A 10,999-nucleotide genomic window follows, 5' to 3' on the forward strand; every position below is an offset into this window, starting at 1 on the left:
GTTTGGAGGGGTGCTTCGCTAACTTTATATAAAGTTAGCAAAACACCTTATATCTAAAAAAATACAAGAGCGACAAAATTATTTTTTCCACAACTAATTAACGGCAAAAAACGGCAAATTCACAGGTATATGCGACATTTTTTTCTTCATGTTGTTTCGCTAACTTTATACACATGTTCAAAGCAGCACTTGTTGGCAAGAGCGATTCTGCGTTGGATTTCCATGCTGACATTATTACAGGTGTTAATGCTGGTTCCCAAGTAAACGAAATTCTCTACTTCCTCGAAATTATAACTGTCAAAAGTGACGTGGGTGCCACGCGCGAATGTGCTGATTGTTTGTTTGATGACAGGAGATACTTCGTCTTGTCGTCATTTACCACCAGACCCATTCGCTTTGCTTCCTTGTCCAACTTGGAAAAGTCAGGACAGACTTCGCGGTTTTTCTTACCGATGATGTCAGTGTCATCGGCATAAGCCAGCAATTGTACGCTTTTGTAGTAAATTGTTCCTAAACGGTTCAGTTCTGAAGATCTTATTATCTTCTCCAACATCAGATTAAAGAAGCCACATGAAAGAGAGCCGCCCTGTCTGAAACCCCGTCTGGTGGCGAAAGGCAACAGAGCAGAGCTGGTGGTATTACTCAACGTCATTTTTCACAGGCGTATGACATACATAGCGGCATATACCTTTAAGTACTATCGAAAGCGGCTTTAAAGTCGGCAAATAGGTGGTGAGTGCGGATCATTTTCTCGCGGGTCTTTTCCAAGATTCGGCGTACTGTGAATACCTGGTCTATGGTAGACAATACATTCGATAAGACCTTGCAACCTATGCTTAGAAGGCTGATCCCGCGGTAGTTGGTACGCATGGCGGGGTCGCCTTTCTTGTGGATTGGGCAGAGCGCACTTGAATTCCAGTCGTCTGGCATGCACCTTATTACCTCCTTGCCATCGTAATTAAATAGCTCAGCTGACAGGCCGTCAGCTCAAACAGCTTTGGCACTTTTCTTCATAGTCAGGCGCTGGGATATCGACTCCATCGTCATCGACTGGGACCTCGAAGTGCTTCCGCTATTCAATGGGGTCGAAAAATGTTCCCTCCATAATCTGAGTACGTTCTGGACATCGGTCACTAGGTCGCCATGGTTGTTCATACAAGAGTCTTGAAACCTTCCGTAAGTCGCTCAACTCTCTGCTAAAAATTTCGGGTGTTTTTTCTGTCGGACAGCATTTCAAGCATTTTCTCACACTCGTGATCGTACCAGTAATTAGCGGGAAATGTGGTTCCATTGCTCGCGCAAGTCGGTTTGTTGAAGAGTGCTCTCTCACAGCAGGTGTGAGGGTCGAGCGCTGAATCCATTGGCCGTCTGTTTTGATTGCAGCTTTTCGACGTTGAACTTTCCCTGCATTGTTGGGGGCCCTTTTTTTGCTTCTCCGAGGTTAGGTCGTATATTGGATGCATCAATATAGTAGTGCGAGTCGATGTTTGGCCCTCGGAGTGTACGTATGTACATCTAAAACATGTCTTCCGTCTATCACAACATGCTCGATTTGGTTTCCCGTTTTTCGATGTGGAGACATCCATGTAGCTTGAGAGAACGAAAAATGACACTAAAGATGGAACAACGCCGAAACCGGTTTGTCTCCAAACCAAATTTGACAAGGGACGACGGAAAATCGTTCCACAATACATCACACTCCTACCCTGTCGGAAACACCAACAACGAAAATGAGAATAGCTTGATGGATGTTTTTATGCTAGAACCCAGTAATACATACTGCCAAGCTTCGGGCCCCGGCGAAGTGGATCATCCTCAGCCCGCCGTTTCTATGTGGAGGCTGATTTTTTCGACACTGGCACCAAAGATCCCTTCGTTGCCCACCTTGGCATTTAAATGGCCAAGCACGATTTTTATACGTGTCGGGGGCAGCGCTAATATGTACGCTCTAAGCTAAGAGAGCCTTGGATGCCTCGTCCTTCTCTTCCATCGGGGCATTGGCACATGTGAATGAGATGTTGAAGAATCTCGCTTTGATGCGGATTGTGGCTAGACTTTCGTCCACTCCAGTGAACGCCGGTCTCTCTCCCACCACAAATCCAACACCGAATTGCACCCCTTTACGTGGCAACTGTAGTAGACGTCGCAAGGCTCACGCTTACCTTCCTCGCCCCGTCCATCGCATTTCGTGGATGGAGCTGATGTCAGCCTTTATTTTCCCTAGGACTTCAACCAGCCGGGCAGAGGCACCATCCCGATTAATCCCCAGCGCACGCGGGGTGTTACGCCCTCCCACTTTACCTCGCTCCCAAACTAGCGTTCGGTCGCTACCCAGAGTATTCATGGATATAAATATCCGGACGTAGTTAGCTGCGATTTGAACCGTAAGCACACGAATCACTTCTGGCCACTCCCAGGTGAATGGCCGTCAAAAGCTTTGCAGTACTGGGAAATGTACAAAACATAGTGGCCAAAAACGAATATCTCAACTAAACCCTGATGAATTTTTTTAAATTCGCTCTACATACCTGTATAATAAACCAAATAGCCGGACAAAACGTTAAATGATATACATACATATGTATGTATGTATAAGTATGAGGGCGTATTGAACATTTTGAGTACGCAGATTTTTTAGGCTGGTATATTTATTTATGCTAAATATATTACTTGATTTTGTTTTGTCACACTTTAGAAGTAAACGTCTTGGCTGTTCACCCAACCGCTTAGTAAAGACACAAACCTAGATCTGAAGAAGATCTGTGCTGTCTTTGACTTTTATTTTCAGTGTTATTTTTGGGTCCTTGGACTATCCTATTCTATTAGAAAGTATAAATTTTAACATTCCCCAGCGCAACTTACGCATATCATTGCCTTTTTACGAGGGAAGATGGAATACCGAGTGTGCACGTAATGCCTACTTTGCACGTTCAGGAAATGAATTACAGAAGATCTTATATTCTATTTTAGTTGATTTTTCTTTAGAGAGAACTATAGTTCTTGAAATTTTGAATTCGTTCTTTTAGTTACCTTTTTGCATTGGTATGAAATGTTCTTCAAAATTTCTGCATAATTATGTATACGATTGTTCTTTTTTTGAGGCCCCGATAGTCTGTAGGAAATTTATGTTTTATAGAATTTAATAAATAAATAAATATATTAGGGGATTCACTAGATAGGTACATACGTAGGTAGGTAGGTGTGATTGCCAATGCAATACATAGGCTACAAGTTGAAGGCCCGTTGTGATACCACAACTAAGTGTTTTCTCTCCACAAATAGGCTTTAAATCTCCAAATTTGTAAAGGTCACTAAAGAAACGAGACCCCAGGCTGCGCGGTCTATACCTCTTCGGAGCGTATAAGCTTCGAGGCCTTATTCGATTACATAGAATTTATACAAAACTGCATAGCTGAATAGATGAAATTGTTACCAAGGTACTTCAAATTGCGGTTACAAGAAGTGGTGTTATTTTTTGGTAACAAAATTTTGCGGTGTCAAAATATTCGGTCCTGCATTTAAGTCTCCGAAAACCCTTGCAGGGAGCACGGACCTCCAGTTCTACTTTGGGAAAGCTTTGCAACCCGCGCAATCCGTGCCCCGTGCAAGGGTTAACAAGGCTTAGGGAATCCTTCTATTGTTTAAGTAAGCTGGAATTATGTAATTATCACTTAGCCATGTGCTCTTATCATCTCACAGTGGTGAAAAACTGGAATTTATTGTTCAAATAGTGCAGAGCCATCTTTTTCAATCGATTTGATAAAATTGTTTCTTATCTGTGTCCATATGGAAAAGAAGCTTGTGTTGAAAGCCTGGCTTTATTATAATGCGGCATTCCCATTATTCTTTAAGCGACAAGGATTTTTTTGATGAGACCTCATAAAAATATTGACCTGCTACTATCGGAACTACTTCTTGTGCATTTATTTGCCAAAAGTTCTTGAACGGCTCAGCGCCGGTGAGTCATTCGCAATCGTATGCTGCAAATGCCGATTAATACTAATGCCAGCATTTCGACATAAGCTACTTTTCCATACGAACACAGTTATATGAAAGCTACTAACATTTTATTCTTTCTTTAAGGACCGCTTTCTGAGGTATGGTTTAAAATGTATCTGCCCTTTAAACCAGGGCTTCGGAGCGGAGCAAAGAAGCAAAGGATTTTATCTGGAGCAAAGAGCTAAACAAATTAATTTGCTCCTCAGCTTTCAGCTAATAAATTTGTTGTTTATTTGTTTTTGTTATTTTATGGCCTTATAACAATTATATTCAACAATTTTGATTGAGCTTGAGGCCGTTTTTAATGAAAAACTTATTGTGGAAAGCAACAGTAATTTGAAAAAATGGTAGAGGTGATAGCTAATCACCACATTTCCTCATCAGACTTCGTTCAGTAGGATTCGAACCCACGATCCCACTGACTCAGCCAGTTGCCTACGCACTGCGCTAAGTTCGCCTTGTAAATTATCGTTGCTTCTTCCACACTTTTTTCATTTGTTAAGCCAACACAATCAAGTGCAGCTATTTCGCTGCAATTCACACTTGGACATGTGGTTGTTGGTTTTGTTGGTTTTTGTTAATAATTCTATTTTTAGAATGTGTAACTTTTAGGTGTGCTCGTCCGTAAGTTATTTGTTTTTACGTCTGATTCTTAATTTGTGATAAATCGCAGTCTCCATAAAATTTGTATTTTAAATTACAGGTAAATAACTAGGAATTTTCTTGCACGGTAAAAAAAAAAATTTATGAAGTGGTCCAAAGCTACTAAAAAATCGATTCAAGAATTTTTTTGAAATTATTTGCCGAAAATTTTAAATTTTCTAAATCATTGTTCAAAGATATAAAATATTAAAAACACTCACAGCCCACATTTTCATCATCTATAACATAAAAAATATATAAATAAATAAATACATTCTAAATACCACTTGTATATCATAATATTATTGGCGTATACTGAACCTCATATTCATAACAAATATATGAGGGGCAAAATTCATCAAGTGTACCAGGAAAAACATTTTATGGCAGCACTTTGTTCAAACTCCACCACGTTGTTGCTATGGCTACTGGTAATCAACATGTAAAAGAATTTTTTCTACCGTGGTTTTTTGTCGAGTTATACGAGTTCGAACATGCAAATTTCAGCCCTTCTTCTTAGAGTCACAAGTTTTCTTAAAACTGTTATCTCATGTCACACTTATGATAGAGAATCAAAAATTGCTGACCTATTAGAACCTTTTTAGTGCTTTTTAGTGGAAACTATAATTTTTTGCAAATAATTTTTTTGTTTGCCAAAAATTTGCAATAAAAAAATTGTATTGCATTTTTTAAGCCATGCACCATTTTTTCGCAAGTGGTTGTTTCTAAGCTTTTCAATAATATAAAATTTGTATTGGGCGTGGCAAAAGTATTACAAGTTTTTCATCATTGAACGCACTCGGATACGCCTTCCATTTTTGGCGTCAATGCCACAAGTTTACAAAAATGAAAAAATTTTCCGACCAGCGACATTTTTATATTCATACTAAAGTAAAATTTTCTGCTGAATCCGAATACGAAATTAAAATGTAAGATAGTAGAACAGTTTTTCAGATAGTGAGAAAGTGCACTCAATTAATTGCAATTTTCTTTGGATGTAGTTGGCAAATCTTAAATTTCTTTTTGCATTAATAAAGGCTATTAATTTTTCTATCATATGCGTCAAGAAGATTATCCAACTTGATAAGCAATTGAGGACAAACGATGAGATGATTTGAATCCATAGGCCTTGGCGCAGCGATTCATAGGAGGGACACCTGCCAACTAAGGCGAATCATATCGCCGATATTTCTACTTTTTCTTGGCGTAAAGACAATTGAGGCCTTTTTTCTCACGTCCTTCACAGACCACCTTTTCAAATTATGCAGCCGATATATAGTATGTATATAATTAACTTTAAGATACTTCAAATTGTCTTGCGGTTTCTACGATGCACTGAAATGTAATTTTAACTTATGCAATACATATAACATTATAACAGTTTGACTAGTTATGATATAACACCTTTAGAATCCCCCTTACTTTCAAAGTTTGCTTGCCTTCAAAAGTTTAGTAGGAACTCTATCTGTTACTCCAGGCAGGATTTGTTTTGCAGATATTTAACGCATACACTCCGGAAGCCTGATTTATTTAGTTTTTAATAAAAAAAGACACACACATATACACAGCAGGTTTCCTTAACAAGTAATTTTTAGGCAAAAAACAAAACCGACTTCGATTCTCATATAAAAATTTAGGAGTACCGTTAATTTGTTCATGATCCAATGAACGAATCTAAACCAGATTTGTATGGGACCACCTCTGAGACACTGCCTTTCCGATGCAAAAAGAATCATCGAAATCGGTTGACGTGGTCCACTGATAACCTACTCCTTTTTTCGAAGTCGGTTAAAAACGGCAAGCTCAATAAAATTGTTGAATATAATTGTTATAAGCAGTGTGACCGTTTTGATCCAAGTGGATCAAAAGTGATACATTTTTCGATGAATTTTGGAGAGATACTTTTTTTTTCAATTTCGATACTTTTCCAAATACAAAAGAAAAAAATCTGTAAATTTGTATGCATTACAAAACATGTCGTGCATGTGTTCATTTGTCGTTCACTGAACTAACCGTTCATGTATTGTGATTCATGGTCCATGACGAAAAACGTCAAAAAGGGAATAAACAAACAGTATCATAGCGTTGCATTTTTTTTATTTTCGCTATGTTCGATAATAAAAATTAGGGCTTGGTAACTCCCTTGGTAGAGCCCTGTTTCCACAGGAAAACACCAATGTCGTGATAACCATGGGCTGCAATATATGCCAACGCTTATTGCTTGACATCTATTGCAGGCAATTTGATAGTTTGACAGCCATATTTTTACTTAGAAGAAAGCGTGCTGGTGGTAACATCGATGAAATATTAATATTAAATCAAAATAAGAATCTGTTCCCTATTGGACTATTTATGATAAGTTTTAGGAAGTCATTCAGCAAGCTTTTTATGATTTAAATATTTTTAAACACCGAAATTGAGACGCCTGTACATATGAAGATATCAAAATGCTCACACACAAAAACTTGCAATCATACTGCTCGTCAAAATGAAAGTTGGTAAGCCATCGGTTTTTGCATGTGGAGTTTTGCGGTAAATTTTCTCCCATGTATTTTGTTTGTGTAAAATTATTTTAGTATCGGTTTACCGGTTACCGAATTATCGTGGTGGAAGCTTGATAACTTTTCTGGTAGTTGGTAAACTGCAATCAGCTGTGCGATATTCATCCAATTTTGAATCCGCCCGCTGCCGAAAGGCATAACGCATTTGAGTAAATAAAATTTCTTGAATTTTTTGTTACAATTTATTTTTTGTATAGAAAAAAAGCTACGAATCAGCTGTTGATAGGCATAGTTTACCAGACTAAAGGTGTGGTTAAACGTGGCAATGCTAGGTCTTTTGCTACGCATTTTTCTGTCAAAATGCAAAATCGAAAGTCTACTTTCCCGTGTAAACGTCAGAAAGTCCTTTTTGCAGATTTGCAGAAATCACTTTCGGCAATAAAAATTGCAAGGTGTAACTCCAACTGAAATTACGCATATCGCTTTCGGGGAATAAATTTAATGCAATAAATGTTAAATTGTTTTGCAAAATGGTTTTTCATAAAAATTATTGGTTTTATTCCATATTGATGCTTTGATACTTAGATGAAAAAAAGTGATACATATTGATACGTTTTAAGTCTCTTTTCTGCTACAATTTTTTACAAGCCCGCGGTCACACTGGTCATAAGGCCTTAAAAAACAAAAATTTAAAGACGAACACATCTGAAAGTTGAACATTCTAAAAATAAAATGATTAACAAAAACCAACATAACCAATAACCACATGATAAAGTGTAAATAGCAGCGGAATAACTGTGCTTGATTGTATTTGGCTCACATGAAAAAAGTGGAAAAAGGATCAACAGTGTATAAGGCAAACTTAGCGCAGTTTGTAGGCTACTGGGTGAGTCAGCTGGGGTCGTTGCATCGAATCCCTCTGAAGAAGTCTGGTGAGGAGATGTGGTGATCTCCAAAATAGCTCTCACCTCTACCATTTTTATAAATAATTGTTGTTTTTCCACAAAAGTTTTTATTAAAAGCGCTCGACTGGCAAATGAGCGAGTGCATTACTCCTTGGAAGAAAAATGTTTTACATCCTCCTCTTGTAGAGCTGACAAGTATTATTTTGCCACCACTATGTATAGAACTTGGATTCATTAGAAAAATTGGTCAAAGCCATGGATGGAAACGTTTCAGGTTTTCTATAATCGAAAGAAAAATTTCTTACAGTTAGTGACGCTAAACCAAGGGAAAGAATTTTCGTTGGACCAACAAATTAGGGGATTATTCAGATATAACTTATTCGAAGAAAAGCTGAGTTCGTTAGAGAAATCTGCTGAAAAGAATTCACAGAACCCGATTTTTAAAAGCATCGATACAGAGTACTCTAGAATACTCAGTAATCACAAAAGAACTCGAAAGTACTCAGTACTCACAAAAGAACTCGAAAGTACTTAGTTAGTACTCATACTCTATTCCAATCATCACTTGGGTACATGTACTCAGGATCGACTCAAATCGCTTAGTATTAACTGCCGCATAGACATTTAAAAGTAAGGAGTTCTATTTACATTTAACGGTATTCGAAAATGATTTTACTCAATTTGAAGTTTCAATAATTTTCAAATTCATTTGACGCAATTTGGGATTAATATATTAATTTGAATAAAGTGCTACCAGCTTGTGAGATTTCCACACTAATCATTGAAATATTACCAACATGTGCATATTTAAAGAAAGTACTCAGTAGTCTAAAAAAATACCCGATCTTTAAAATTATCGATACCAAATAACTCGATCCTCAAAAGTACTCGATACTTCCCAAAACTAAAAAGCCTATTTTCAAGTTGTAGTTCAAGTAAAGCCTCAGCATTTTTATCAAGTATAGAAGTAAAGTCACACAAAAAATATGGGTGCCAAAAAAGAATTTAAAAACAAACCCAAGAACGTGCATGTGACAAATTAAAAGTTAATTTTTGTCGATCCGCGTAATTAGTTTACCGTAGGTATTTATCCTTTTGAGCTAAGATATGAAAGCCGTCGTATTTTATATATTATAGTTTGAAATTTAAAGAAGTTATTTTTTTTTGGAATTATTTGCCTTTAAACACAAATTCTTTTAATATTCATTACTTTATTGAAACACGTCTATAATCTCCTAACTAATTAAAATGTATCCTTTTTCTCTCTTTTCATCTGTTTCTCTTTCATATCTCTCTCATCTACACTAATGCGCGGCTATACTGTCTATCTCTCTGCATTTGTGTGCATTCTGCTTTTTAATTCGCAGGGACCACTAATTCCTGCGGCGTTTACAAATGGATACCATTAAAAAGTGGCGATGCGTTGCAATAAATTGTACACTCCAAAAAAAATCACAGCAAAGGACAACAGCAACAACAAATTATACAAAAATCTACAACTAACAATTAAAGCAAATAATTGTTTTTCGCAAAACAAGTACGAATAGTGAATTAACACATACAGGAAAATTTGAAAATTTAACCAAAAACTCAACGCAAAAATTAAGTAATCAAACACACCAACAAGAAAAAAACAAAAACAAAAACAAAAACAAAACATACACACGTGCGTTTTAATATTAAAAATTAATAAAATAAATAAATCAATATGTGTAATGTAAACAAACATGCAAACACATACATACGTACGTAGATATGCAAATATGTACATATAAAAATATACACACAAACACACATACATACATATTAACTTATATAAACAAATTAGTTAGCGCATGTGTGAAAATGTGCAAGCGAGCGAACTTCGACTTAAAAAAAGAAATCCGTTTTTTTTTTTTGATTAAGTTAAACCAAAACTACAGAATCTATATGATAACAACAACAGCAATAGCAGCACAAAATCGTAATAGCAAATATCAGTTTGTTTCCAGGAAAAAAAAACTACAAAAAAGCAGAATTAATTTATGTAAAACATCACTTACCTACTCACAAAGCCATGCATGTACGTGGCGGCCAAAGAACAATTAATGGCAGCATTCAATGCGCAATGCATTCAGCGGCATGTGGGATGAAGCGGCAAAACAGCAAAACAGCATTAGCTACATACATACATACATATGTATAAGAGGAACAACGGAATGGCTACAATTCAAATTACTGCAGCACCAAGGAGGCTGTTGGCCTCCATACTTTTCCATATGTTTGTACTTGCAAATTATTGTCGGGCGTGTCGTATACGCAACCTGCGAAACGACATACATGCATACATATTTATGTGCATACGCAGCATATTATCATTTGAAATTATTTATTGTTAAGCAATTACTGATAATATTTATTAATGAGAGTGTAAATTGAATAACTATTTGTTTGCCGAAGCCTTGATTGATTGATTGATTGATTGATGAATTAAATGCAATAGCGAAATATTGTGAATGTTGTAGCGAAATTAAAAACAGCAAAAAAGCACAGAAGGCACTTCAAATAGGGGCACTTCTATTCTGTGAAAATTTAGCTTTGTTGTCTCGATTTAAATTTGAAAATTGTTTAGGTAAAATTTGTACGTTATCGCTAATCACGAAGCTTTCTCATTTGTATTTGTTAACCAAAATGCGAGCCTCTAATCAAATAAATTTTATCATTCACAATCATACACATAACTTTTTATGCAAATACATACATATCTTTGTTGTTTTTTTCAATGAGCAGCGATCTGCTTATTTGTTAATCGTTTTGTTGAGGTAGAGTGTATTTAGAGAATCGGACATAAATATAAAGTAGATGAGCTGATATGTTAGCAAGCAGCAAAAAAAGTGCGCATCAAATTAGTTTAAAAGCTAGCCTCCAAATAAATACACAGTACAGCTACGTGCATAAAATGAATATTTCAAG

General features: G+C 36.5%; 1 protein-coding gene across 1 annotated transcript in view; it reads left to right on the plus strand.

The window, feature by feature from the left end:
- LOC118746341 (RNA-binding protein Musashi homolog Rbp6-like) overlaps positions 1-9,675 on the plus strand; it is a 141,726-nt gene extending 132,051 nt beyond the window's left edge. Inside the window, exon 8 of the mRNA XM_036480196.1 lies at positions 9,415-9,675. Coding sequence (XP_036336089.1) covers positions 9,415-9,456 — 42 coding nt within the window. The 3' untranslated portion in view covers positions 9,457-9,675. The remainder of the gene's footprint in view (positions 1-9,414) is intronic.
- Positions 9,676-10,999: the final 1,324 nt, after the last annotated feature.

This window comes from Rhagoletis pomonella, unplaced genomic scaffold (assembly GCF_013731165.1).
Source record: "Rhagoletis pomonella isolate Grant_MI unplaced genomic scaffold, Rhpom_1.0 Rhpom_scaffold_00010, whole genome shotgun sequence".
Classification (NCBI taxonomy): domain Eukaryota; kingdom Metazoa; phylum Arthropoda; class Insecta; order Diptera; family Tephritidae; genus Rhagoletis; species Rhagoletis pomonella.